The following is a 27,249-nucleotide window of genomic DNA, read 5'->3' as shown; positions in this document are numbered from 1 at the left end:
AGGCTACTGGGATCACACAGAAAGGTGTAGCTGTTTATTTTTAAATAATATGAAGAAAAATGGTGGAAATCTGGAGATGGCCACGTGGCTCAGAGGTCAGAGGTCAGAGCGCGCATCACGGACATCCTGCGTTCTAATCCAGGCAAACACCTGCGAATAAGCCAGGGTTTTTAAATGCAGTGGGTTTGATGGTCTGAATCTGGTCACTGATGACTGTATCGGCTCTTGTGAATTAAAAAAACATCAGAAGTGGGTGTCGTGTGATGATCAGAACTCCATAGCAGCGTGAGTGGGAAAGTGGTGCCTCCCAGTGTAGATAATAGAGGTCACTTGGGTAGATCTCGGAAATAGTTATGTAATATCCATCTCCCGCGGATCTTTGTCTAACACGAGGGTATTGCACTGCTCTTGTGAGAATTTCTAATGTATTTTGAATTTCATGACATGAGACTGAAAGATAACACAATTGCAGTAAAATTTGTGAAGATAGGCAACAAGCAATGAAATACGAATTGACACAGCAGAGAAACAGTTGTACGTATATATGTTGAACTTCTTTTGCACCGTACATAGTCAACCGTGCTAATCGGAGGTGTGGGGGAAATACAACAAACGAAATACAAAAAGCAGTTCTAAAGACATTCCTTTTCAATCTACATTTAAAAGTGCATAACTCCACTGACTTCATAATATCGGAAGGAAGAGTGTTCCAGACTGCCACAGAAGCCCATCAGAAAGTGCACGATGCGGTGACCACCTTTGTTCGATGGTTATCCCAAAGCCGCTACTGCGAGCATGACCGGAGATTGCGGTAATATGGGGAGACTGATCACGACCGTGGCAATTCGCAATCTCCACCACTGGCTCACAACCACCAGCACATGTTATCTCTTCGCAATGCTCATTTTTGCGTTCGGGGAGACACATTCCCTCGCGGAAGCTCTCACCCAAACTGCATTGGCTCTCAAACCTCAAAACTCCATCCCCACCGACTCTCTCTCCCATTCCCTCCCAACAGCCTACGGGGGCCCGAGCAGCCCCATTCAGAAGCACACGGCGGCGCCGGCGCAGACGTACATGCCGCGGTCGCGCAGCTTGGCCGACGGCCTCGACGCGGACCCGCGGCCCCAGCAGAGCGGAGGAACGCCGCCCGCGCGCCCCGCGCCTCCCACGTCGCGCTCGTACTCCGACTCGGAGAGGTGCGTTCTACGGCGTTCTACGGCGTTCCGGCGGCGCCACGCACACGGCGTGACAATCTGCCGATTACAGACCGCCCCTCGCGAAATTAGTTTGGCCGTGATCCATGAGCGGATCTGTTTTTTTTTCTCCGGGCCTGGTTGCATGGCGAGCATTTCTTCTCTCGAGCTTTCGCCATGCACTGAATCATTGTTTTTGTTGTTGTTATTCGGCTCCTGAGGATGCCCGTCGTAGCAGTAGTGTTTGTTGCGAAAGCTTAATAGAGGAAAGAATTCTCAACGTGCGGCCGAACCAGGAAAGTTTATGTGTTAATGTTTGGTGTAACTTCATTACGTGTTAACATTTAGCAGAACTTAATTCAGTGTTGCCGTATTCTCCGGATTGTGTTTTCCCTGGATTTTAAAGCAAAGGTTGCGGGTATGTCTTATAATCCGGTAGAGTTGTGTGTGTGTATGAGACCCAATTTGTTTAGCTTTATTGACACCGGCTACAAGCTTTGGGTGCGTCTTTCGAGAGCGTCTTATAACCCAGAGTACTGGGTCTTCTTTTTATAGTGTAATAAAGTGAAGTTGAGTTTGGGGGGATTGAACAGGCATATCTACTGCTCTATATTAATAAAAAACAGAAACTAAACTCAACACATTCCCCAATAACACCGTGGCCTTAAAAGAAAGTACATAATCGTCGAGATTTAGAGCAATGGCCCTTCATCATAGCACATATTTGGAAATAAAACAGTGTATTTAGTAATAAAGCAGTGAATTCTGATTCATAACCAGGTAAGAGCCAGGAGTTTCGAATTCAAGGAAGACAAAGGTATACTGAGAGCAATGTTTCTTTGTTGTAATCTCAGGAGACCATCCCAAACAGCCTTCAGTAGGGTAGGGATGCAAGTCACATTTCAATAAATCTCCAGGCACATCACATTGCTTATGAGCACCACGTAAATGATCTTAGCGTGAATACACATTTCAATTTGAATACATTTTTACATATTGCCAGGCAATTGCAACAAGCATGATAAATAATACTGGTAGGAACCTCCTGGTTACACCAGCCCACAGGGGATTATTGTGTCCGTCTGTCCGTCGTGCAGGGAGGGGGTGGGTGGGGAGGGAGGGGCTGGGTGGGGAGGGTGGGGAGGGGCTGGGTGGGGAGGGTGGGGCTGGGTGGGGAGGGGAGGGTGGGGAGGGGCTGGGTGGGGAGGGTGGGGAGGGGCTGGGTGGGGAGGGTGGGGAGGGTGGTGGGTGGGAGGGGTGGGGCTGGGTGTGGAGGGGCTGGTCACCCCGTGGTGCCCTTATAAAACTCAACGTTTAACCTACTCACGCCGGCTTGTGCCCGCCCTCACAGTCGAGCATATTTGCGGAATACACCACGCCGCCATTGACCCTGGCCATTGACCGAGCAACCCAACGTTCCTACCAGCTCCCTCCGCAGGAATGTATTTATTTTACTTTCACAACAACAACAACAACAAACAAAAACGTTTGTTGGCTCCAGGTCTTCCCATGCTCTTATGTTAAGCCTGGCCTTGTGTCTCCAGCTTACTCTTTTGAGCTCTCGTCTAAAAACGTCAAGTGAGTTTCTTTCTATTGGTCACAATGGCATAAACAATGGACGTCCAGTTGTGTTTTTTACACGCTGCGCAATTTTTCCTTGCTCAGTTTTTAAAGTTTGCTTGCGAATGTGCGCATGCCGAACTTCTTTCGCACCGTACGTAGCCAACCGCGTGCTACCTAGCAGAATAAACGTCAAATTACGAGATAATAGCTGAGTTTGATTCCCAGCCACAGATAACTTGAGTGTCGAGTGACATCTGAACTGGTGACGATGGGTGCCCCTCTCAACACCAAACCTGCACTGGCCATTGGAGTGGGCAAATGGCCTCCATATCAGCCACGGCACGGGGGGGAGCCTTCATCCAGCAGTGGATTGAGAAAGGGCTGTGTAATGTATGGCTCTTGGTGCCATATTCAATCAACAACAACAACAATTGCACGCATAAGGAGTCAGAGGAATGGGGGAAATCAAAATAATAATAATGCCAATAATTTCCCAGAAAAGTCTCTCAGATGTATTTAGACTTTTTTTCAGAATCGCCCCGCAATGAAACAAATATGTAGATATTATTCTTAACCTTGCAACCAGCTAGCTGAGTTGGCACTTTTGCTTCATTGAGTGTATGTATGCATGTTGTGCTTCTTTCGCACCGTACGTAGCCAACCGTGCTCATCGGAATGTGTCTAACACAGAAAGTATGTGATTATTTATCGTATCAGTGGGAGGCCTGCGCATAGTTTCCATGTTCTGCCAGACTCTGGCACCCAATCCTCGCTCAGTTTCATGTTGAAGGGCAATGGAGGAGGCGCTGGAAGTGTCGGCCTTATCCAAACACCCACGATGCAAAACCCCACCGTGCGATTCATTGTTTATTTACAGCTGAGGGCTTATAGTTCTCTGACTATTAGTTTTTGACGAAATTATTTTCACAATCGTGGCACCCCGTCACTGTGGTTTACCCAGTTTGCCTGGGTGGTCTCAGTGCTCTGGAGCTCACACATCCTATCGATGATGAACGCTCTTGCGCTCGAAGGATCACTTTGATAAAGTGACCACACAAGCACCTCCTGAGCATGCCCTCCCCACGCGTTTCAATTGTCGACGTAACGGACCACCGGGAAATTTTCGGGTCGAGTCCGTGGGCGACTTGAGTCTCCTGAGAGACAATCTGGTTGTTAGCTCGGCTGCGTAGGGGTTTTCAAACAACACGCCCCACGCGCGGGTACAACCCGGAAACACGCCGGGGACCTTTTGGCTTCACGCTCACGGGTGACCCAAGAGTGCCAGCAGAGGGAGCTGTTTACGCTGTGGCCCTGTTCGCCATGCGCGCCGTGCGGCAGGTTTTATGAACTGATGTGAAACGGCGCGGCGCGGCGCGGCGTCGCGAACGCAACCGCAAGTCAAACGAGCATTTCTACTGCCGCGTTGGCAGCGTGGGACAAATAACAGAAACTCAACACCTTCATCAGCAAGCTAAAACCAAACTATTTTTTATTTTACCAGGTAAGGCCCACTCAGCTGCTATATGGCTCTTTTTCAGAAGAAGACCTGGCCACAAATGACAGCTCAACGAACCTGGCCACAAATGAAGTGGCTTATCGCGTGTAAATTTATGACAGTTTCTAAATGTGGAGGGGAAATTCGGAGGACACGACGAGAAAAATCCACGCAACCATGGGGAGAACATGAAAACTCCAAATATACAGGCATCAGGATCGGGATCAAACCCACAACCTCATATATACCAGGCGAGGTAGTTAACATCTCGCGAAAAGGGCGCCCGGTCAAACACCCCCCATGGCTGACAAGCCTGATGCAGTCTTCATCTAGCAGTGAATTGACAAAGTATTGCAAATTATAATTATTATTAAAGAGAGATATTTATATGGACATAAATAAGCTTCACCTTCTAAGCTCATACAGTTTTACCAGCATTTTTCTGCACAGTGATATGAGGGCACGTTGTAACAGTTTGCTAATGCGGCTAATCTGTGTGGCTCGTGAACGAATGGAAGGTGCTCACATTGAGCCCATTACCTGTGCCGAAGAGTGTCAACCGTGTCGGCAGCTGGAAAGAGCCGGGAAAGGTGAATCTTGGAAATTGCTCGTGAATTCTTAATGCGCTCGACGGAGTTGATCGGGGCGGCTCAGCTGCGGAGAGGACAATGGTATCGCCGTGTTTTGAAGCTCAAAGCCAACTAAACATGCGGGATTAGTGGAGAGAACAATTTAAGTGCCCTGCTAAGTGAGTACTGGAACACTGCCTGAAGCCCCCAGGTGTTGGGTCAGCCTCCTACAAAATTAAGACCTCTCTTTGTGCCGTCAAGCCTTCACAATGGAATGACCTGGGGCTAGGGCTGCGATCATACCAATACGGAGAGACTTAAGAGTCATAAGCTGGCTGTTACTACTCCCTAATTCGGTAAACATCATGTCAGCATGTCCAGAGCACTTAAAGTGCCGCTCAACACTTATTAATGTGCCTCAAAAGTAACGCGATATCATCCCTCTCTAATAACCACCGTGCCTAAGCGTGGTTTTATTTCAGAGTGCTGAGCAAGTCTCGTTCTGCAACGTTCAAGCAAAGATCGTGACAGCACGACGCTCGACCACCTCTTTAGTCTCCACGCGGCAGCCATGCTCTATTCACTGCTGGATGAAGGCCTCCACATGCCATCATCGTTTCTGGCGGTCTTCGCAATGCAATTATCTCATCTAGATCCTTCACATGAGCTGATCTCAGTGGGGGGGGGGGGGGCTTCTCTTGACAGTCGATACGATCTCCCTAACCGGTGTTTGTTCCCTGATCCAAATGTTTCTCTGTCTGTCCTAACAATTCCTAGCAAGCACCACCCCATGCTTCTTCACACACTTTCCAGATTCGATATGATCTCCCTAACCTGTGTTTGTTCCCTGATCCAAATGTTTTTCTGTCTGTCCTAACAATTCCTAGCAAGCACCACCTCATGCTTCTTCACACACTTCCCAGCTTCTGTTCAATTTTCGTTGTTGTTTACAAACGTCCATGATACCAATCCGCATGTCACAGCGGGCAGTGTGCACCAATAGAAAACATCATATTTTACAACTACAGTATAAAAGACGGGGATAAAAAGAAAGATAGGACAGCATGAGGGGGAATGTTTTCTCTCAACCAACCCACGTGGTGCCTGAACATGGAGACTGATGATGATGATGATTATAATGATCGTCATGATCACGATGACAATCATCATGTTGATGATGTGGCGACCTCAACATCCAATGCAGATTTGCCAACACAGACTTTGTGATGATGGTGATGATGAAGATGATTATGCGTTCACCTCCAGCAGACCTTATGCTCCTTTGTAAACACAACTTGATAATAATAATAATAATCATGATGACGATTACGTCGTAACCACGAGCCCCTCGTGCAGATTCAGCAATGCCGCTGTCACGTGAACATTTTTTTTTTACTGAGATGCCGTTTTTATTAAATAGTTTCGCCGACCCTCAGTGACCTCACTTCATTCCACGCATATCCAGCATCCTCTGAGTGGTTATGAACTCTGAACCCCCCCGGGCGATTATTTTCAATTTGCGAATGTCACTCATCGCTGAGGAACATTCGCACAGGGCTGTTGACTTCCATGCTAAAGCTGTCTCAGAAAAAAAAGACAAAAATAAGACCACGGCATTTTCTCTCATTCGCTCACGAACTTCGTAATGCGACCAAAGCTTTGAGATGAGTTTCTTAAACAGAGCCGGATTTACGATGTACCCCCCGCATGGCTAGGAGAGCCTTGTCTCAGACCGTAAATCTCAACTTTTTTTACGACATCGCCACGCTTGGGAGTTTCCAACAACAAGACGGGCGTGTGGTGCGGTGTGCCAGATACGTTTATCAGGCAGGTGGAATGTCATAAACGCAACGGTCAGAGCTGTAAGGGCACTTGCCCTTTGTAGATTTGTGCCAGATTTTTATTTACTTTGAGAGCTTCACCTGGAGGCCAGTAAATGTGAACCCCAGGTAAGCTGCCATTGGCGCTACCATACCATAAGATCAACAAAAACAACAACAATCTTATACGGCATTGGTAGAGGTGCACAAACACAAGTAATCCTGCTCTGTCAGGATTAAAACATTGTAATAGTCGACGTTTCAGGTAATGGCCCCTCTCTGCTATGAAGAAGGGGGCATTGTCCCAAAGTGTTTCTTGTGATGTATATATTCACATTGTGGCAGCGTTATTGATGCGGTGCTACAATTATGTTATTTACTGCGCTGACTGCATTACAGTAGAATCTCTCTTAACGACCACCCCTGTTAATGACTAATCGCTTAATGACGGGCCTCCATAGAGCCCAATGTGTCCTGTAGTAGTGTATAGTGTAGTGTATCGTAGTGTATAGTAGTGTAATGTATAGTAGTGTAGAGTAGAACCCCTCTTAACGACCACCCCTGTGAACGACTAATCGCTTAATGACGGGCCTCCATCGAGCCCAATGTGTTCGCTTAGCGACCATTCCCCTGCTGACGACGGGCTTTTGTAGGTAGAGTAAATATTAATTAGTGCATTGATTAGCCGTGTTTCTTTTCATACCACGTGTTTATAATGATGTTAGTATCTTTATGCATTCATATCCATTGTTTAAATATTATAAAGTACGTTTTTTGATATCGGAACGAATTAAGCCTCTAACGTGTATTTCCTAAAATCTCTTAACGACCGGTTTCGTAGAACCAATTACCGCCCTTTAGAGGGGTTCTACTGTATTTATTAAAGAGGCCCCAGTGGCTTAGGCGCCAAAGGGAAATTGAAATATAAAAAATATTTGACTATAACAGTGGAGTTTTGCCTTGCAATAAGATGCACAAGTGGCTTTTCAAATGGACAGAGCATGTCAACAATTTAGGGCAGTAATTTAGAGACAAATAATGTGTTCACCTTTCTCAAGCTCAAATGAGTACCTTGTGAGATGTGTAAATACAGAGACAAAGGCGACGTCCTTAATAGGTGCTCCCTAACTGCACTTGACCCAACCGTCTGTTAAGGCTACACGGTGGATCATCATCTTTGTTTTTGGCACGCGTGTGCACGTCGATTTTTTTTTTCTCCAAACACTGCAACAACCCTTAGGGAAGCCAAGCACGACACTTGAAGAATCGCTGACTTTACACTCATAAGCGGACTCGGTTAACACGAACCAATTGGACTCTACCATTTTCAAAAAAGGGCTACAGCTAGGGGAACGATGTATCGGTCAGGGCACAAAGCGCGTCGGGCACACACCCCCTCGTACCCCCCTCCTGTGGCTGCGAATGGCGCGTGCCGTTTATTACAAAAAAATTCACCTTTTTTTTTGCGCGATGTCACCTTGCGATGTTCCCTCCGCCCGGCAGCTGGCGCAGCGGCGACGCGAACAAAGACGCGGGCAGGGAGGCGGCTGCGGCGGCGGCTGACGAGGCGCGGTTCGGACGCACGCTGCCCTCGCCCACCAAGAACGCGTGGGCACCGCCCGACACCAAGGTGGACACGCGGCGATACCGCGCCGAGCCGCGCAGCATCTTCGAGTACGAACCGGGGAAATCCTCCGTCCTGCAGCAGCAGAAACAGGTAACCGCGTTGCTTCGCTCGATTGCTTCGCTCGATTGACGGGCAACAACAATCGCGTGATTTTAACTGCCTCGCCTGGTTTGCTTGGAGGTATACCAGGTATACCCCCGATTAGTCCACATCTCCGATGAGGTACAATAGAAGTTCAACATACCTTCTGTATACGATAATCATGTGATGTTAACTATGCAAGAGGTCATGAGTTTGATCCTAACCCTGACGCCTATACATTTGGAGTTTGCATGTTCTCCCCGTGGTTGCGTGGATTTTTTTCCGGGCCCTCCGGTTTTTGCCTCCACATTTAGAAAACATGAATTTGAGTATTTGTCTGCTATAAATTTCCACATGTGAGGCCACTTCGTTGAGCTGTTATTTGTAGTCGGGTCACTTCTGAAGAAGAGCTACATAGCTCAGAGGACCTGAACTGGTAAAACAAAAATAGTTTAATAGTTTTTTTTTGTTTAACACGTAAGGCTTTCGCGACCAATATTATTAATAATAAACGTTTTTGGGTTGGATCACGTTATTTATAAATGTGTCGTAACCCTCCACCACCCGACACGGCCAATCAGTACAAAAGTGTCACGTTGACACAAGACAAATAGTTCACTACTTTAGCCCACCAGTGTGTTGAAGAGTGAATCCACAACATTTACCGTTTTTTAGTACAACGCGGTGGGGGGTTACGACACATTTATAAATAACGCGATCTAACCCAAAAACGTTTATTATGAATAGTTTTTTTTAGTTGTTTGCTGCATGACCCTGAATGCAGCATTAGTCTGCAATTTACATTTTTCGTGAAAAAATAACACTGTTTGATGAACGTATCATCAGCATAAGAAACGAATTCCATCAATGTATCACAGCCTGGTGATTCTCTATTTAGATCACGTGACGTGCAATTGGAAGTATTCGATTTCAAATCCTTAGAGGTGCTTAAGTGAGTACTTGGAGAAAACCCACTCATATGAAACGATAGTCTGAAGAATCATTTTCTTTACTTCCATCATCCGGCCACTTCACAACCCAAGCCTATAATACCTGGTACATCCGCAGCCCATTTAGCTATCCACCGCACGATGGCTTCACCGCTCCGCTTATTTGACCATACTTCACCACGCTTGCCAGTTCGTATCAAACATCTGCTATCCTCGAATAAAACCTTCCACCCAAGTAAAACCAGGCTCGACCGCCGTGCTCAGCCTCTGAGACCCGACAGTGTTGGGCAAGTTTCTAGGGTGACTTTGTCCACGTGCCGCGTTGAAACGAGCAAACAAAGCGGGACTCTCACACCCCCCCTCCCCTCCCCTCCCCGTGCGCTCCACCGCCACCACAGACTCTGCTGAAGGCGTTCGATCCGATGCCGTACCCCGTGCCACCCGAGCCGAGGGAGCGCGTCTCGTCCGTGCGCGACCGAGGGCGGGAGCCTCACGGCGACGACGACGCCGGAGAGGTGGGTCCCAACGACGACGACGCCGGGCTGGGTTGGGAGATTTTGCGGAGTTTTTCTCCCGGACACGGTGGGAGTTGCGGCGCGTCGTTCCCCGGCTCGGAGGGCGCGCAGATCGGTCGTGAGATGCCTGTGGCGGGCCCACACGGTGGGCGACGCTGTAAATCGTGATCGTTTATCTTTTTAGCGGACGCTTTCACACGTGACCGTCGTACAGTTAGAGCGCCAGATATGCAAAAAATAGATACATGTGTTTGTCAACGTTATTGTCAGTGGACATCACGTAGCCACAGAGACATTTGACGGCCTCCTCCTCCAGCACGCGCAGGGCAACAACCAGTCCGCCCGGCATGCCCTCACGGACTTCACAGCTGGAGACGATATGGCGCCACGGTCTCCTGCTCCCCGCAATCACACAGCGGGCTGTCACGTAGTGGTAGTGAGCCCCATTGTGACCGTCCTAGGACGATACCCGTTGTTAGCTCTCTGCTGAGAAACCACCGTAATCTCTGGATTACGAGACAACCTGAAAAGTGAGATGCTCTGAAGAGTTAGCGTGCACACCGAAATCGTGCCCGCAGTGCCAATATAGTGCTGCAAAATACACACAAACCTTACCGGATTATGTCGCATCCCAACTCTTGCTTTAGAATACGGAGGGGGGGAGGGAGTGAGTCTAATGATCTGGAGAATGCGGCGCTTGTGAGACGAGGTGTGACTGAACGCACCGGAAATTAGAAACACGGCAGGTCAAAAGAGTTCCCTCTCTCTGATAAGTGCAGCGAAGATACTCGCACAGATGGATAAGAATAATTTGTGGGCCGTTTCAAAGTGGCAGGTCTCCACGTGGCTGCAGGCCGCATGAGATGTGTAGCTCTCAAATCATGTTTTCGGGTTTTACCGTTTCACTCCCATGTGCTTGGAGCTTCTTCTTCTTCTTGATGAAACGGAATTCAGTTGCTGATGAGACTCCCAGAATGTGGAGCGAAGTGTTTGCACATCATACCGAACGAAACACGGGCGCAAGCCGAATATACCAAAACAGCATTGTCGAGCTATACAATGCCATTTAGAGTGTTTGGCTGCGATACATTTCCACGTGATAAGCCACTTCGTTGAACTATTGTTTGTGGCCAGGTCGCTTCTGAAAAAATATCTATGTAGCGCAGTTGAGCCTTACACCTGGTAAAATAAAAATAGTTAAGTTTCTATACATCGCAACAGTAAAAACCTATGCAGCGTGCAAAATGAAGTCACAGGCCGTAGGTTCGTGCTTGGATTTTCTCAGGGTGGTCCGGTTTCCTCCGACAACACCCGAATATATAGAGGACTGCAGAGCTCGGGGCAATTGTTGGTAGCGCCGTTCCTCCCCGCGCCTCTGAGTTATTCTCCCTCTCCGATAGCGAGTCAATATCGTGCAGCCTGTTGTTGAAATTATTCTTTTTTATTATTGTTATTATTCCCCACCCTCGCTGTAAGATGTTATCCACACCCAGACCTCAAAGGCTTAAGCTTGGCGGTCAACAGCTGCTGGAGTGGTCCCATTGAACCGAGTAAAAAAGCCCTGAGTAATTGCTGGTGCGTTCAATGCATCATCATCCTTGTTGCCGTTGGCTGTATCTCACTGTCCGTTCAGGGAGATGATTGAGCGACGTCGTCAAACATTCACGTTTTACTGCACGCAACGCTCTGGACAGGTCATTTGTATTATCTGTTAAAAATAAAGGCGTTGTCCCATGTATATTCGTTCATAAATCTACAAATCATATATGCCTCGAGTGACAGTTGAAGCCTGGTTAAAGTTAAAATCGTATTCGATTGGAACTCATCCTCTTCGATTGCAGTGGAGTTATGCGCGCTGCACGACAGACGTAAACATTTTAAAAGGCGAAGGTGCAGCCCTGCGACTGCTTGCTCACACCACTGTTGACAGAAGAGCCTCCACTAGACTGAGCCCTAGAGAGCCTCTCTTGAGTGGGTATTTTTGAGCTACTCTGCCATGCTGACCAGACCACTTTGGCTGGGGTGGGAATACCCACACTTTACCCCATCACACGCGACACGGCTGACTGTGGTGTGTCCGTGAGTATCTAAGAAACTTGCACCACTGTATTAATCGATACACCCTCCGTTGGATTGCAAGTGCATTGCGCTGACCATCACACCACTACAGTATCCCAAATATGACAGCAATATAGTGTGTAATGTTTTTAGAGTGTGTGTAATTTGCCTACTTTGCGACGAAGCAACTGCTTCCGATGTCCGACAGGTGAACCTGCCACTCACGTGAACTATTCATAGTGACTGCGGGGACAGCGGTTGCCTGTAAACGTCAATTGCAATGTGCCCTGAAGAAAAGCTGCCGTTAAAGCGAAACATCTTCAAAAAAGGTTTACCGAATGCGCGCCCAGAAATGTGTGTTAAATTGGGTCCTGTTTAGTTAAGGCAGTAGCTCAAAGCTCACCTGTTTCATGCGCTCACCGGTTCAGACTTTCACTGTTCATGCTGTCACCCGTTCAGTCTATCACATGTTCAGACTCTCACCTGTTCAGACTCTCACCTGTACAGGGTGTAGATTGAGGGAAACACAGAGCTCAGCCAGCAGCCAGCTAGGATACTCAAGGCATAGATTATTTTTAATAGTATTATAATGCTGCCATTCATGACCACCATGAGCCCCAAGACAAATACGAGAGGTTCGTGCATTGGGATTTTTGTATAATTCCTCCATAGTGATCGCTTAATATCAGTTGTATATTTAGTTGATGTACTTGTTGCAGTTGTATTTGCCTCTTTTGCTTTTTTAACTGGTCAGTGCGACTTAAGCATGACGCAGTGAAATGTAGCCCAAGAAACACAACTGCGTGACGTAAAATGTAAGCAATCGGGCATTGGATGGTTGATCACAGCAAGTTCGAGGCAGTGTACATCATGACGCTTGAGCACGTGTACTCCTTAGACGCTGTACAAGCAGCTAAGACTGTTCGCAACATTCACATCATGTTAACATACTACTAAATTTCGATTTAAAGATTTCGTGACTGCAGGGATTCATCTTCTTGGTTCTTTCGGTAAAATCACGTAGAAGGGAAATAATAAAATAATAAAAATAAAACATAATAAAATAATTCTCACGACGTTTCGGCCACAACGCAAGCAGCCGTCCTCAGGTGAAGAACAGGTCTGTCGGAAAGACAGCGTCGAAACGTCGTGAGAATTATTTTATTATGTTTTATTTTTATTATTTTATTATTTCCCTTCTACGTGACTTTACCGAAAGAGCCAAGAAGAACATACTACTATTTGAATCAATATAGTCACTTACAGCCCTTTGTCGAGCCTCTATTGGAATGGTGGCCTCTCACTGGAGAGTTGTTTGATTCCTACTTCACCTCGCCTGGTCTGTGTGTGTCGATGAAGCAAGGGTCGAGCACTGGTTCACCGATCACTCGCCAAACTGATGTTCGCCACGATGGGGAATCGAACTGAGGTCACCGCGTTCACACCGCAGATCCTCGCCGTGCTATCGTACAGAAGGACAAATATTAATTTGATTCGCGCATCCTTTAGTTTCCCGCTCACGTTACTCTCTTCATCTCCGCTTCTCTTACCATTACACGTGTCTCTATTGTTGTTTTATGTTTTGCTTCTTGAAATGCTCCCATTCCTATATCCGCCGCGCTGCTGTGGCACTGAGCATCGCATTTTTTCACGCCCGATTCATTTGCTAGGCATCCAGAGCCGCTTAGTCTTGTTAACGTGTACGTCACTGCCAAATTACCCTTTGATCTGCTGCAGCGCCGTTGGCAAGTTTATGTTTTTATGTTCTCTCTTAAATTCGGACAATGACCTAATAACCCATCAATGTAGTCTTGTCTTTACAGCAATCAGTAGTTGTTCAGCAGGTAAACAATTGTTTTTTTTTGTTACAACTCACTGCTGTGATAACGGCAATACACCACTCCCAACCGTGCCACGACCGTGCCTCGGCCTAGTTTTATGGTCACATGGTCAACTCGGGTCACACGGTCAGGACGGGCCGTTCGAACGTGACGCCAGCTGTAGGTGCGGCAAACTTTGGCGGTGACATTTGACTCGCTCAGAGGACGTGTTCATCACATAATCGCTGTTAGCAATACCTGGGGGGGTAAAAACCCGAAATCCGGTGGATAATGCGTTGTTTCAAATTCACGTGCGGATGTTAGAATGTTCGCGACGCGATAAACTGAGAAACGTGAACCGTTCAATGCACGTCACCACAGCAGCAAGGCTCCCCTCTTTTCCTGGCTTCTCCTTTCCCAATCACTCTCTCTTCCCTGTCCACCTCAGATAAGGCGAATTAGTCCCGAAGAGATAGACCTAGAGAATGAACCGTGGTATAAGTTCTTCTCCGAACTGGAGTTTGGTCGTCCGGTAAGTCGCTTACGGTGCCACGCATGTCCACTCACCCCGGCTCTCAGTACATTGGGGCTTTCGTGACAAAGTCAGAGATCGGGCTGTTTGTGAATATAATAATATTATTCTGAACTAATGTTGAATTTCGATTTAAAGCTTTCGTGACTGCAGGGATTCATCTTCTTGGTTCTTTCGGTAAAGTCACGTAGAATGGAAATAATAAAATAATAAAAAGAAAACATAAGAAAATAATATTTATAATAAATATTAAAAATAAAACATTATAAAATAATATTTTTTGTTATTATGTTTTTTTTTATTTCCATTCTACGTGACTTTACCGAAAGAACCAAGAAGATAATGTTGAATTGACAATGCCAAGGCAAGTATGCAAGCTGTGTGTCACACACACACGCGTGTGTGTGTGTGCGTGAGTTGGTCAGATTTGAGTTCCGGATGCAATGGGAGCCAAATCGGATCTGTCCCTCTCATTGTGCCAACTGCTTGCTCTTGAGCAACATTTGAGAGCTCTTTTACCTCTGCCTCTCTCCATTACAAAGGGAAAGTGGTTTCAAGCCCTTGTGTTCATTTTAAAGGGGGTCGTTATGTACTGAGAACCATTGTGCTTTGTTTTGTTTGATATATACGGAACCCTGAAATATCATGTCTATAAAAAAAACTATAAAATACATTTTCAATAACAATGCATATAATTAGGAAGGTGGCCTAAGACATTACACATTTAAAGCAGACATACATATCTCTTTAATGGAGCACATAAGCCGTTTACATTCATTTTTTTTTATTCACATGCACATGTCACATTTAGCAAGGTTATACAACAAGTATTTAAAATATGGTTAACAGATTTTTTTTTGTTTGGCCACGTAATGATTTCAATATGTTGTCGTAGTAATTTAATCGATATCTAAAATGTCCTATTTTGGTATACTGGTGTACTAGTGACTGTAAACCCACAGTCGCTAGAAACTACCTCCACTGAGAGTTAAACAACAGCACATTCATTTATGGAAATTCAGGGCCACGTTGGATCGTATAAACACACTCAGCCAGCTGGAGATGTCTTCCACTAACATTTCAAACATTCGTAGACAATATGTATCTTTCGTATAGATCTATTTCCAGATACAAAATAAAAACATTCATTGCTCAACTCAACAGCCACACGGCCTTCTGGGAGTGCGTAATATCAGCGGCATTGTTTCAAGACAAGCAAACTCTGGACCAAATTTCGATTTAAAGCTTTCGTGACTGCAGGGATTCATCTTCTTGGTTCTTTCGGTAAAGTCACGTAGAAGGGAAATAATAAAATAATAAAAATTTAACATTATAAAATAAAAATTCTCACGACGTTTCGGCCACAACACAAGCAGCCGTCCTCAGGTGAAGAAACAGAGCTGTCGGAAAGACAGCGTCCTCATTGGGACAGCGTCCTCATTGGAACGCTGTCTTTCCGACAGCTCTGTTTCTTCACCTGAGGACGGCTGCTTGTGTTGTGGCCGAAACGTCGTTAACGAAAGAACCAAGAAGAGGAAACTCTGGACCAGTTTCGAGATACGGTTTCTCATCAGCAGTCAGGCTTACTTGAATCAATGCTGATGAACTGCTGATTGAGCAGGCAAGGACCTTTTCCTTATGCCTGATGGGATGTGTAAAAAATATTAGTACTTCTATGTGGACATGGATATGTGTAGGAGACATTGTCTGCTTATTCATTGTTATTTATATTCTCCACAATTACACTCACGATTATTTTGAGTCAACATATGCGTAGCTTTATGTTTTTCCAAAGTGAGTAACTGCAACTGAACAAATTGGAGTGAAAACTGAAATGATATTTAATGGGTTCCACTTTGTGTTATTTTATACTTTTGTTTGCTTTGCATTGATTTTGTTTATACGTTTCTGTTAACCCTTTTTGTGTCACAATTCACCAAGATATTTTTCACAAGAGGTGCAAATTGATACGAAAATTTTCTGAAAATTGTCTATTTGCAAAATATTGCAGAGACATCTTACATTATAGCCCAGCTTATGAGTTTGTTAGGAATGCATTTTTGTTGTTGTTTGGTGCTGTTAAGAAAATAGATTCTTTTTGCAACTTCTTTACTCAGCTCGCACTTCTAGGCATTTAGTAATTCGTAGATTAAAATGTATTCTTCTACTCTCAAGATACTCATTCATATGTTTACATAAGCATTCATGATTTTGTATTAATGTAAATCACGTGTAAATGTTACCTTTGGGATAATGGAAACGATGAGACTGGACGAGGCAGAAAAATAAGGAACAAATAGTGACTTTTTAAACTACGCAAACAAGATAAAAATAATAATTCACGACTCGTAATCATGACGACTTATTGTATCACTGGGCAAGATAAATTGTTATTTGCCTACTCATTACCGCATATCATTAAAATATTTTGACTAAATTGGAATTACCTTTCATTATAAATTAAGAGCTTAATATAATTAAATAAATACTCCCAATTAAAAGGATTGTTATAGTTGTAGATGGTAATAATATTTATATTTTACAGCCCTTTGTCAATCTGCTGCTGGATTGATAATGCCTTGAGGTCATGGGGTTGTGATACCTATGATATCACAGAGACATATTAGTTATATAATCATTCATGTTTATACCATCATTAATATTTAAAGTTTCGCTATACATCAGCTGGACGTAATATGGTGGGCGGCGAGCATGATAATTGCATTGAATTGAACAACGAGTCGAATCGGTCAAACACAATGGCAAAAGAGGCTTCGGTTCACCAAATTTCTCCACAAGTCTCATGGCTCAATCTCTTCAGCGATTCTTCTTTTAAGTTCGTTTCTCGTTCGTTCGTTTCTCAATCCCCTTGTCCTGATGAGGGTCGTGGCGGCAGTGTGTTGAGTAGGGCGGTATAGACCTCCCTTTCCCTTTTAAAGTTACTTTATCAAATACCTCATGGCTTATTGGCAATTGTTTGAATTAAACACCGTTGCAGTGTGTGTGCGTGTGTGCTGGCTTTCAATTTCTGCTAAAATATCTGTATCTTTGCTTCACTCTTCCACATCATCGCTGTGCTTTTTATCCTTGCACTTGCCTCCCGTCATGTCTCTGTAAAAAAAAAACGTGTGCGCACATCTTCCATCAGCCTCCTAAAAAGACTTGGGACTTTGGATCGGGAGACACTGTCACCCTTTCTGTGGAGGATAGAAAGGTAAAACATTTTCTGTCCACCTTCCTTGTTTGCTGCTTTTCTCGATTTGCTGTTTTTTTTTTCCTGCCTGCTTTATCGTGTTTACGTGTGGGTGTGTTTTCTTTGTTTTGCTGTTTATTACTTGATGAATGCAATGCTACAAAGTGCACCCCGCTTATATTCTGAGATCTGATGAGATCCGGTGCTTCAGTTGCCACTTCTGAAGTGCAAATAACGGGACATTATGATAAGAACGAGAACATCTCACAGTACCATACGAGGGGGAGAACCACACATTAAACACACGATGTCCTTGAATAACCTTTACTAATATCCTGGGGGAAGACTTCCAGATTTCCCAAGGACAGCGGCTAACTGAAGATGAGGGCAAAACCTGGGCGAATCGCGGGACGGGTGTGAACCCATCCAGGGCACGTTGAGGGTGACTTGGTGGGGCTCATCCGTAGTCCGTGAAGGTGACGTGTGAGGACGGTGCCTCGTCTTTGTTGTCCTCCCCGTGTGTCGCAGAAGGAGCTGCACAACAAGCTTCTGAGAAACCAGGCTGAGCTAGAGTCAGTTTTGCGACAGGCCGAGGAGTTTTACAAAGAGCAGGATAGCAGAGTGTACAAGGTATCTGCGATTGATCATCGCCCATTTTTGTGAAACAGCAATAATAATCTTACCCATTTTACATCATTTATCCTTGGACCAATTTTAACTGTTTGGAAAGTGCACGTGATACAAGACTCGTTTATTCCGTCATTGGATTTTGAATTCAACTATTCATGTGTGTATTCTACCAAAGTCGTATTTATTTGTTCGAATGTGCCACTTTTCAGTTTTCAGTTGGCACTCTTCGAATCCCACCCAAACAGGTTAGAGAGTGATGCCAACTCCTACTCTACAGCTGTATGGATGTGTTTCTGGCCTGTGGATGTTCAGAAAGCACAGTGTTCATTTTAATGCTGCACCAGCGTGAACCCATAAACACTCATTATTAAGCCACGTCATTTCATGTGCATGAAAATAGGGCTCTTAACATGACTGCAAAATATGGGCAATGAATCCCACCTTGGGAATTTACCTTAGTTTTAAGGAATATTTCGGTTTTGTGGATGTTGCATTGTATTCGCGATAAAGGTGTTTGGGTTAGATCACATAAATATCAATGTGTCGTTAAGCCACCACCACCCGACACGGCCAATTAGTACGGTTTGTCACGTGAACAAAACGTATCAATTAGTTACTACTTCAGCACACCGGTGTGTTGGAGAGTAAACCCACAACATTTACAATGTGAGTACGGCGTTTCGCTGTCGGCACGGTTGTCGACTGTGAACAGGGCTCCCAGTCCGCGGCGGAGTCAGGTCGCATTGACAGCGATAGTGCCGGTTACGACTCTGAGCCGTTTGGATTTCAGTGCCGTAGCGTGGTTGGCATGTGCCCCGCTGCAAGCAATGACACGGGGGGTGGTGGGGGGGGTGAAGACACCTTGTATAATTTCACCCCTCTTTGTAACCTGGTGGATGCATGGGCCCCCTTTCTGGCTCATCGCAAGGCCCGCTGCAGTTGCACTGCCTGCACACTTGGGCAGCTACGCCGCTGGGTGTTTTTGCTTGGGGGTTTGTCACCAAGTGCAGAGGTTCTCGTTCGTGATGCAACCTTGATGAAGAGTTGGACACCCGGTCAAGAGATGACGAAGCCACGTGGTTGTGTTTATTGTAAATTTGTTCATTTGTGTTCGTCATCAGTCCTACCAATTCCCTTGGGAGTTTGCTGCATTCGTAAAGAAAAGCATCGCACCAACGTTAATGAAGCGCTATATGTGACTATTTTAATTTTTAACCTATTATGGTAAGCCGTCTGAATTTTTTTTATCGTATGAAATCCTGTTGAGCAATATTTGCTTAAATTAACAATGTCTCAGCCACGGATAAATTGCCCACGTGTTTAAAATAACGCGTAACTTTTAAAGACATTCATAGATGACATTCATAAATTATACACATTTTTGTTTGAAAATGAAAACCTTTTTTTGATAATATAGGGGTTTTTTGGGTTATGCGCTCTAACCCAAAAAAACTAAATTATGGATGATATTGGTCGTCGTTTTTAAAATTATATTCTCAAAGTATGCATCACGCTGTCTCGCGGAGCTGTTAAGGAGCAAATTTAATTATCTGAAGCTTTAGTCGACGATGGCAGCTTCCATAAAGAGCTTGAACCTCGCAGGGGGGTTATGGCAGGCGTCACGAGCACGGCACAATAGAGACGCTTCCAGAGGCAATGAAGGCGCATGCCGCTTTAAGGTCTCATGCGGAAGGAGTCAACTTCTGTAGCCCAGGGCTAATAGCCACACCATTGCCATTGTGCGCGAAGCGACGATCAAGCTGTCCGGTGAGGTCTGCGCCACCTTGCTCCTCTATAACTCTTGCTTGGAAGATATCTGCCGACATACCACACCGGTCCGTGTTCAACGTGCGATCATCGACGGGCACCTCGTCTGTGGAACAGCGATTTTCCGCAAAGCATCATGGACTCTTGACACTTGAGTCTGTTAGGAGCCGTCTTAAAACATTTATTTTCACTCGCTTAGCTGTCTGTGTAGGCTATGCGCCTTTAACATTGGTGTTTATCCTTTTTAGTTTTATTCGGTTTCATTGGTTTAAGGAATTTATCTTTAAAGGGTTTTATATTATCGCGTACATTTCTTTTGTTCAGGGTTTTATTAATCTGTTTTCTTTCAGGGTTCGTAAAGGGTTGGGTTATTTTATGTCAAGTGCGTTGAGGCCTTGTATGAATGGCGCTGTAAATAAATCTACTTTTAGTTTGTAGATTATTGCGATTGCACAAACAACGACAGCCAATCATTCGCAAACAACGACGACAGCCAATCATTCGCGACTAAGTGACGGAGACGTCACCACAGCGCCTGTGCCAGGCAAAGTGCACTTCAGCGCCACGTGAGGTGTCAGGAGTTCACGGGACAGAGGTCACGGGTGTTAAGGGTTTGACTTCATGAGATGACATCACACACAGCCACAAGGATAAGCAGCAGTAGACACAATTCATACACTGCGTGTTGCAGTACACAGGGCCTGTGAAAACTGATTTTAAAATGTAACCAAGATATATTCTTGAATAAATATATTTGTATAGCAAGGATAGGCACAGTTTAGATACAAAGAGGCAGAGTCATGTCAATGCCAATCGTTTTTTTTTTCATGTGAGAGAAATTAAAACCGGAGATAAGCTTTTGGATATTTTTTTCATTGCAAAATTAGCAATAACATCTTCAAATGGTGTTTTTCGCACCATCTCATTCGCAATCGAGAGTAGTGCAAAGGAAAGACAAGCGTTGTTGGCCTGTGGTTGATCGGATACATTTTTTTAATCAGTTTTAGCGAGTAACAGCGGCGGTAGTAACATTGGGCATCAGCAGTACAAACCTGTAGAAAGTTATCACTGAAGACCTACGAAACAGAAGTGCCTTGGGCCGACAAGAACCTTAATCCGGCCCCTGGCAATACAGACAAACTGAGCCACGATTTTTCACTGCGGCGCACCGTATTAAATAGCAGGGGTACACCCCCCCCCTTCCAAGGGTCATTGCTAAGATAAGGGGGCCGTTCTTCGGCATTTGGAAAGAGAAACAAAATCACACCCCGCCTTTGGCTCGGTGGTACATTCCGCTTGCGTTTCCTTGGCTCCACCTCGCAGTAAGAGAGAGAGACGGGGGGCTCGCAGCTCTTACCCAACGACACAACGTTGCATGCAACGGCGGTAACAGCAACAGCTCAAGGCAACTCGTGGCAGTTACGCTGAATAGTCTCGCAGTGTACGGAGGGCCAAGAATTGGGCTGGTGGGTTCCTTTTATTTTCAGCTGTTTTTTAAGTTCCGCGTAAGTTATTCAGCTACTTGTGGAACGTCAAAAAAATGTTTGTGTGCACTTTATGAAGCTACGTGTGTTATTGTCGTGGAGGTGTACTTTACCGTAAGCATAGGTTTTTATAAATCTCAGTGATTTATTGCATTAATTCGATGTTTACTTTTAACGACGAACTATGCGCGAGTCGCCTTTGCAAGTAAACTATATCTGTTCTTTGGAGCATTGCTTGTATTTGTTATCTATTTAATATAAAAATGAGTTTCTACAAAGTGCACATTGCACTACACTTTCCGATTATGTGTGTAAACTATACTGCAAGCTCAATACTATAAACTGTATACTCACATTCATTTGCTATCTGTATATTTGGAATGTAAATATACTTCCTATAGAATGTATATATATTATTAGAGTATAGTGTGTGGTATAACATTTCTACAGTGAATTTATACATTAAATAACAGGTTAATAATAATAAAACTTTTTTTTACTGCCACCAAGAGGAAGGAAGATCTTGATGATTGATCCGAGGGAGCCTTCTTTCCTGAATTAGACCAAACCTTGACATTTCCTCTCAACGACAAAGCACAGAACGGTCCATTGTTACTCTTATCTTGAACTAACCTCGACCCTTTTGTAAGCACAACAGCGTGTGGGAATTCAAAAGCGAAAACTCCAAAAGCAGGTGGCCCTGAGTCTGCCTTGTTTGCATCGCCTCATTTCCATGCCATCTAACAAATGCCACGTTTGTCGTAACCCTCCACAGCATGTCTTGAGCCACTGCGATGTCGGGAGTTGGTTGATGAGAGCATGGGTTGCTTGGAACGCTTTGAAATATCGGCGTGCCTGTCGTGCATTCTTCATTAAAACGCTTTTTTTTTGCTGGGAAAGCAATCTCTCCACCGGCCCTCGTGTCCACAAACTCCTGTGGCTACCAGGGAGCCAACGTTCACGTGCGCCTTATATACGTACATATACAGCTTTTCGTCAGTCCACGACTGGGTGACGGCTCTCCGCCACAACCCGACATGTCATGGGGGTTATTGACCATATTTAACGCCGCTGGCCGCTTCTAGTTGGAGCATAGCCGAGTGAGCATAGAAGTACCGTACAGCAATGGGTTTGGCTGCACCGCCCCCTCTGCTGCACACAACGTAGCCCTACATAGCGGGGCTGCTGTGCTGCGGGTGTTTGCCAGCGAAGGTGGTCCCGCTCACGCAAGCGCATGGGAGGTGCCCATCTCCCGATTACAGCCCTCAGCAAGTGGTGGAAACTCCAAATTCCTATGGCAGGGGGTGAGCCAATTGAAGTGACGTCCACTGTTCGCATTGTACCCAAACGATGCGTCTTGCGCAAAGTGAGCGTTCAGATGGTGCTCATCTCCTGTTTACAACCCTGAGCCGCCAGTGGTGGAAATTCCAAAGTTGTACTCGTTTTATTGACCCGCCGGAGAGATGATGGGAATGAGTTAACCTACCTCTTGATTGACACTCGTGTGCTCAAGCTACCACCCCTCTCAGCGTGCGTCGATGACAGTCCGTCTCATTCGCAACGTCCGTGTATCGGATCCCCGCTGTGAGTATGGCCGTGTGTTGACGTGAGACATCTACGCAGCACGTGACTGTGACGCCGCAGTTTTGTGAGTCGCATCGAAGTCACGTGCCGCATAAGGTCGCCTGAGCACGTGCAATGTTGATTCAGATGCGCAGGTGATGGCGGGCGTAAACGTTCTGCGCTTGTTTTGCCTTGCAGAATGCGATCTACAAATCCTTCTCGGAGAAAGCTCAAGAGAGACCTCACAGGTGAGTGTCGCGATAGTTGGCCACGACGCCCATTCGTTGTCTGCCATCGGCACCTGCATCAACATTCACGCAGCATTTGACCGGGCTGTGCACGCGGCCTGTAATCCAGCACCGTGGAGGAGGCAGCGACGTTTTTGGTGGATCGCACACATGTTGTGAAACTCCCTATTTACCATTAACATTTTATTTTACCAGCTAAGGCCCACTGGGCTATGTAGTTCTTTTTCAGAAGCGACCTGGCCACAAATGATGGCCCAACAAAGTGGATTATCGTCGTGTGCAAATTTATAGCGGCAATACAGCAGGCATCGGGATCGAACCCACGAACATCGCGTGATTAGAACCCTAAAACTGCAAAAACTAACCTATGTGGTAGTGATTCCGTTTACGTTGAACAAATATAACACGTGTCTTTACTTGGAAGAGGAGGGGAATGTTATCGCGCCGAGTGATTATATCGACCCAATACACTGAGTCATCATTTCATTGCAGCCAATCTAATGTATTATGTATTTGTCATAAACACATTTCAGTGGATAACTGCGAGTTGTTAGTTTACGGTGAATAGATGCATTGATTAACAAATGTATAAATGATATAATTTCACTGTTAAAATTGAAAACAATGTATTGGCAACTATTTCCCCAAGTTAAATCATGCTGATTGTATAATCTGCCAGAACAGACAAAATGTTCATTTGGGATACATAGATAAATCGATAAACACGGGGCGTGCAGGATCCTTAATCCAGCGGTGGAGCGACAGAGGGCTGCTTTATCATTATTATAAAATAAGTAAACAAGTATTTTACGTGTAATCACACACACACACATCCACGCACAAACGAGTGGTTAAATAAAATAAGCAAAATCATCAACAAATAATCAAAGAAAATCATGAAAGAATGGGATGTTTTAATTCTATTAATGGAGCAGAAAACAAGAGAGAGAGAGAAAGCATTGGCCATTGCACATCCTTAAATTTTCAATTGTGCTTCTGTATATTCCACAGAAAGTTACATTTGTATGCATTGTACTTATCTTAATGCGCAGCCCTTGTATGTAACTGTTATACGCCACAGCGTCATATGTATGTTACACTTCTTTAGCACCGTACATGGCCATACTTTACGTGAGTAGATACTTTCCTTGAAGGACGATACTGTGAGACAAGATGTAACGCCCAGCTCCCGCTGGAACATTAGGAAAACGGAGATTAAGTAAGTGGCATGGAATGCGATGGCAAATGAGGACATGCTAAACCCAACTTGAAAAAAGCTAAATAAATACGCTCGAGCTAGTCATTCTAAGAAATAGATTGTGTGCCTAACCCTTGTGACAGCCCTGTAAGTGCAGGAGGCATGAGCTTGTGCGAGTGCCAACTTGCGTTCCTTGCGGGATTAAGAGCCTCAGCTGTTCGCGTAGTGTGTGGCTCCCCGTAGCGCTAAACCCTTAGTAACAGGATTCATCAGACGCACGACGAAGATTGACGCACGTTCATTAGGCAACGTAATACCACGCAGTAAGTGCGGAGTGGGGTTATAGTGCACCTTGTCAGCCCACTGCTGGACAAAGGCTTCTGCACGCCGTGTTGGATAGTGGCCGTTGTTTGACCATACTTCCCCACCTTGGTCAGTGTTGGTTGCTAAAAAAAAGCCGACGGGGATGGGGGGAGTGGGGGGTATCCAGGACCGGTTGGGCTATCGCTTTTGTCACTGATGTTAGCCATGGCTGGGAATCGGACTCAAGTTGCAGGGTTTAAACGTCAATGTGCCCTTTCAGGTGCACTTCTGCAGCCGTCTGGAACGCTCTTCCTTCCGATATTAGGAATCCACTGGAGCTATGCACTTTTAAATCGTCTAGATTGACAACTCATTTCTGTAAAGCTGATTTTTATGTTTATTTTTTTGTCCTTCCCCCGCACCTCCGATTAGCGCGTACGGTGTGAAAGAAGTTCAACATAGATACAAGCACTGCACCACCACTCCCATCTTCATATACTCCAGAGTCAATGTGACTATGGATAATATTTTAAACATAATGTATCAGAATAATATTACATATGTGTATACACACAGATATACTTACAGACGTTTCGCACACTTTTGGTTGCAGGCAGGTAGGTGGGCTGTAGTGCTGTAATGATTGCTCGCAAACAATTCAGGGCCGTGATTCGATTCAAGATATTTTTTCTTTATCAATTAAGTGAATTCAGTGGCTTTTAGTGGCAGCAGGGGTCACATGAATCCATTTCATACGAGGTTTGATAATCGAAAGTCATACAGGCTTACATGCACTGTATCATGAGCATGAGAATGGATCTTGTTCGAGGAATCTGTGTTTCTTTACATGCCTGAAAGGTTTCCATAATATAATTTAATGGTGTACATATATTTGCATGACAAAATTCACCATCATCACCCGCTATGGTCAATCCACTACTGGATGAAGGCCTACCAAAATTGCCACCATCCTGTGATTTAACAACGACCCAGTTATCATACGTTAAAACCCCAGAAGCTTACATATTGGGAATATAAGTGAAGAATACTCGGCAATGAGGAAGCAAAACGACAAACAAACCAAACAAAACCGTTGTACCTCTCCTGCCGTGCTTGCGATTATCGCCGATTGGGGTCACGGCCCTTACCCCGTCCGCGTGTCGACTAACCCCGTCCGTCTGTCCGTCCGCGCGTGCGGGGTGCTTGGCGCACAGCTCGCTGGGTTCGAGACAGTGGCCGTGCGAGGGCTCAGGAGGCCGCCCTTCCTCCAGTGCCTCCTCCACGCTCTCCCCACCGTTGCCCAGAGGTGAGAGGTCATCCTGCAACCTTGTTGTTCTGCCAACGCCACTTTTTTGAGGGGGGGCGGGCAGGGGTGGGTGGGGATTTGAACCAACCAGTTGCTTCTGAGATGAAATGAAAAACAATGGCACGACTCAAATACGGGGGGGTGGGAAAAAATGTAAGACTGAATATGCGTAGGGCATCTGGCGAATGTGACAACATTTTGGGGCCTATTTAGCCTGATATTTAAAGCCTGGGGTGTTTAGATTGTAGGAAGGAGATTGTATGTATGTATGCGTGTTGAGCTTCTTTCGCACCGCACGCAGCCAACCGTGCGCATCGTGCAAGTCTGTTGGCTACGTACGGCCGCGTTCTGTGCGAAAGACGTTCAACATAGTCGTCATCAGTCTCCACTCATCGGATTGATGATGTCTAGCGATGACCTTGCTGCAGGTGAAATGTCTCACTTGTAAAATACAATGTTTGCTGTACGAACGATGTGTTGTCATACTTGTGTAGGTTGTAAAACCATGGCACATTTACACTTGTCCACTGTAGTGTTCGACAGCAAGAGGTTTCACTGCAATGATTGACATTTTTAAGAAAGCGACGTGAAAGAGCGTGCCTTATTGCGGAGCAATAAACGACTGAAATTAAATTTTGCCGTGAACTGCAATGGAGGTGGCAAGCGTACCGCGCCATTGTGGTCATGCTGTAATAAACATTACAATGCAAACTTGCCACTCGTGTGGAGTAGAGAAAATAACAAATACATTGTTTGTCGAATTGACCCATCATCCTCTTCGCGTGGGTTAAAATCAGCGACACTCATTAACTCCGTGGTAAATGATCGATATATTAACAATGCGTTGGAGTTAAGCAATATCAACACCGGTTTCGACGGCTCACTCGTAATGTGGTAAATAAAAGCCTATTCTTGGTTCTTTCGGTAAAGTCACGTAGAAGAGAAATAATAAAATATGAATCCCTGCAGTCACGAAAGCTTTAAATCAAAATAAAAGCCTATTATAGTCTACCTTAAATTCTAGCAATACGTGCCAGTTACACCAGACTGCACTGGATCCTGTTTAAGTGCATTCATAAATCTGTACATTAAGTGGTTTAAGCTTTACGTGCAGTACTTATAAATTGAGAATCGCTTAAAAAACGTACGCTTTAGCTGTTTCTCGTGTAATCTAGTCCCAGCTGAAGAGAGACGTGTGTACTGTTGCTACACTTGAGCATGAACAATATCCATTTTCAACATTTCATTTAACTAAAATATCAATTACAAGTCTGCACAAAAATCCCACAAACGCACACTTCATAAAAAACCATCGCAACTGACACTACACT

General features: G+C 45.2%; 1 protein-coding gene across 15 annotated transcripts in view; it reads left to right on the top strand.

Annotated features, from left to right (window-relative positions):
* Positions 1-27,249, top strand: part of LOC144946506 (sorbin and SH3 domain-containing protein 2-like) — a 193,591-nt gene that overhangs the window by 140,701 nt on the left and 25,641 nt on the right. For 14 of the 15 annotated variants that reach the window (XM_078875446.1, XM_078875445.1, XM_078875452.1 and 11 more), the window contains 6 exons: positions 1,019-1,199; positions 8,147-8,360; positions 9,700-9,816; positions 17,375-17,440; positions 23,062-23,111; positions 25,827-25,918. In XM_078875446.1, the coding sequence (XP_078731572.1) occupies positions 1,019-1,199; positions 8,147-8,360; positions 9,700-9,816; positions 17,375-17,440; positions 23,062-23,111; positions 25,827-25,918 (720 nt within the window). The remainder of the gene's footprint in view (positions 1-1,018; positions 1,200-8,146; positions 8,361-9,699; positions 9,817-17,374; positions 17,441-23,061; positions 23,112-25,826; positions 25,919-27,249) is intronic. The other variant, XM_078875449.1, reaches the window with a different exon arrangement.

This window comes from Lampetra fluviatilis, chromosome 41 (genome assembly GCF_964198595.1).
Source record: "Lampetra fluviatilis chromosome 41, kcLamFluv1.1, whole genome shotgun sequence".
In the NCBI taxonomy this organism is placed as follows: Eukaryota; Metazoa; Chordata; class Hyperoartia; order Petromyzontiformes; family Petromyzontidae; genus Lampetra; species Lampetra fluviatilis.
This window is presented reverse-complemented; position numbering and strand designations above follow the sequence as displayed.